Genomic DNA, 2,732 nt, shown 5'->3' on the forward strand with positions numbered 1-2,732 from the left:
TGTGTATTTCCATGGATTTGAGTGTCTGTGTATGTGATTGTGTGTGTCTGTGTGTTGCTGTGTGTTTGTGTCTGTGGTTACTGTGTGTCTTTGTGTGTCTGTGTGGGTGTGAGTGTGGAGTGTGTATGTTACCTGTGTCTGTCTTTTCCTGTGTCGTATGTGGGTCTGTTTGTGTGTCTGTGTGTGGTTTGTATGTCTCTGTCTGTGTGTGTGTATGCTACCAGGTCTGTGGTCTGTGTCTGTAGCTGGTGGTCGCCATGATATGAGACAGCCCCAGGAGGGTGGGGATGGGGCACGCGCAGCTTTCTGCATCTCCTCCAGGTGTCCTTGGCTCCAGGCTACTCCCTGCCCAGGAGGCTCACGCCTTCTTCCTTCTGTTTCCAGGTGGAGGCCGTCATTCACCCCCGATTCCTGGAAGAATTGCTTTCCCCAGATCTGCAGATGGATTTCTTGGCCCTAAGCCGGGAGCTGGAGCAGGAGGAAGGACTCACCCTTGCCCAGGTACCCCAGGGGCAGGAGGGACCCAGCACACAAGGCCCACCTGATTGTCTAACCCCCCCGGCTAGGGATGCCCGGCTTCTTGGGGAGCCACTCCGGGGTGGGAAGATGCAGGTTCAGAGGGAGTAGGATGGAGAGGAGCCAGGGAGGGGAGTCAGCATGCAAGCTGCCGTGAGGCCCAAGGGGATGCCCAGCAGAGCCACACCCTTTCTCTTTGACTTAAAGCCCAGCTGCCTCAGGCTTCCCTGCCTCCCGCCCAAGTGCCCTGGTCTCCACCACCCTGGGCCCTGCTCACCTGGGGCAGCGCCAGTAAGTGCCCCCTTTCCTCCCGCAGCTAGTGGAGAAGCGCCTCCTACCCTGGAAGGAGAAACAGCATGCGAGGGCAGCCCCTGGTCATGGCATGGCCCGGTTGGACTCTAGTTCTTCCGAGTTTGCAGCTGGCCAAGGAGCAGAGAGAGACGTCCCTGACCCCCAACAAGGGGTTGGCATAGAAACCTGCCCACCCCAGATGGCAGCCTGGGACCCTCAGGGACGAGGCAGAGCACACACTGGCATGGCCAGGTCCAAAGACTCTGCTGTGCTTTTGGGATGTCAGGATCCCCCTGGGCTGAGGGCTGCCCGGCCAACCTCTCCTCCCCAGGACCACAGACCCACCTGCCCCGGCCTGGGTACCAAGGATGCCTTGGATCTGCCTGGAGGGTCTCCTGTCAGGGAGTCACATGGGCTGGCTCAGGGGTCAAGTGAGGAGGAGGAGCTCCCCAGCCTGGCCTTCCTCTTGGGTTCCCAGCACAAGCTGCTGCCCTGGTGGCTACCCCAGAGCCCTGTCCCTGCCTCGGGCCTTCTCAGCCCAGAAAAGTGTGGACCCCAGGGAGCTCTTCAGCCCCCATCTGCTAAGAGAAGAGACCTCAGCCTAGCACCATCTCCTGCCACCAAGTCCAAGAAGCGACCTCTCTTCGGAAGCCCATCCCCAGGGCCTGGGCTCAGGGTCTCTGGGGAGCAATCCCTGGCTTGGGGACTGGGTGGCCCCTCACGGTCTCAAAACAGAAAGGGTGACCCCTTGGTCTCCAGGAAGGAGAAGAAGCAGCATTGTGGCCAGTAGGGGCTTCTGGGCAGGCTTTCTGGGGCCAATCCCCAAGGGCGGGGCTCTGGCATCCGATGCCCCATAGCAGTCAAAAGCTTCTTCTCCCCCAGTGCTGATCTTGCTGGGCCTTAGCTTTGGAGGGGACGGGAGGGAGGGGAGGGAGAGGGTGGCTGAACGGGGAGGGCAGGAAGGGAGGGTCTGAGGGGAAGGGGCTGGGGAGTGGGGGTGGGAAGCCGTGCATTGGGGCCTCGTGTGTAAATGTGAATAAAGGTAGTTGTGTTGGAAAGTGCTCTTGGGGCTGCTGCCTCTGTCCTCGGCGCTGTGCTGCTCCGTGGAGGGTGTCTGTGAGGGAGGGCAGAGGAACTGGCAGATGCCAGGCACTGGGAACCCACAGGGGCCGGCCCCACTCTTTCCTCCTGGTGTAGGGAGCCCTTTCAGATGCTCCGGGGACTGACAGATGCTGAGGAAACCCTGATCCCTCCCACCACCCACTCACAAGGCCCTGCCTGCTTTAGGGAGACTTCTTGGGGCCTCCCATCATTATCAGCATCCCTGGAAAATCCTGGGATTGGAGACAGCTGGCTGGCTCTTGCTTCGCTCAGTGGAGGTGAGCAGAAGGCAGCCGCCTGCAACATGGACATGGGGAGACGAGGCTACTCCTGCTTAACCCTCATCAGGAAGAGCGCAGGCACTGGGCTGAAGGGAGACATTGAGGTGACCGTCCACACAGGTGTGTTTGGGATACGACAATGGGTGGGGAGCAGGGGAAGTCGCTCTGCCTGTTTCTGGGCAGGAGAGAGTCTTGTCCAACTAGCTGAAGCAGATGCTCCTTGCTGTGCCCACAGGGACTGGCCTCGGGGCCCTCAAGGTCCTGCATAGAGCCCCTCACAGCTATGATTCCCTTCCCATATGATGACTGAACTCATGTGGAATTGATGTAGACACAGATTTACATTGGTTTCTAAAACAATTCCCTCCCAACACACCATCGCCAACGGGAACAAGCATGACCAGCCCACCAGGCGCAGGGTGGGTGTGTCTGCTGCTTCCAGGGCCAGGGGGAGCTGGGGCCCAGGCCGAGAGGGGCCGAGGGTCAGCCGCCCTTCTGCCAGGCACAGACCCCAAGGGCAGAGCAGGGGCTGCCTGGGATGTG

At 60.1% G+C, this 2,732-nt stretch overlaps 1 protein-coding gene across 1 annotated transcript; it reads left to right on the top strand.

Moving 5' to 3' along the window:
* The first annotated feature begins 380 nt into the window (after positions 1-380).
* On the top strand, positions 381-1,869 carry LOC116458962 (NUT family member 2D-like). Its single transcript, XM_032139133.2, has 2 exons — positions 381-501; positions 833-1,869. The coding sequence occupies exons 1-2, from the start codon at positions 442-444 to the stop codon at positions 1,595-1,597; spliced, it is 825 nt and encodes a 274-aa protein (XP_031995024.1). The 5' UTR covers positions 381-441; the 3' UTR covers positions 1,598-1,869.
* Positions 1,870-2,732: the final 863 nt, after the last annotated feature.

Source organism: Hylobates moloch, unplaced genomic scaffold (genome assembly GCF_009828535.3).
Source record: "Hylobates moloch isolate HMO894 unplaced genomic scaffold, HMol_V3 SCAFFOLD_3, whole genome shotgun sequence".
Lineage (NCBI taxonomy): Eukaryota > Metazoa > Chordata > Mammalia > Primates > Hylobatidae > Hylobates > Hylobates moloch.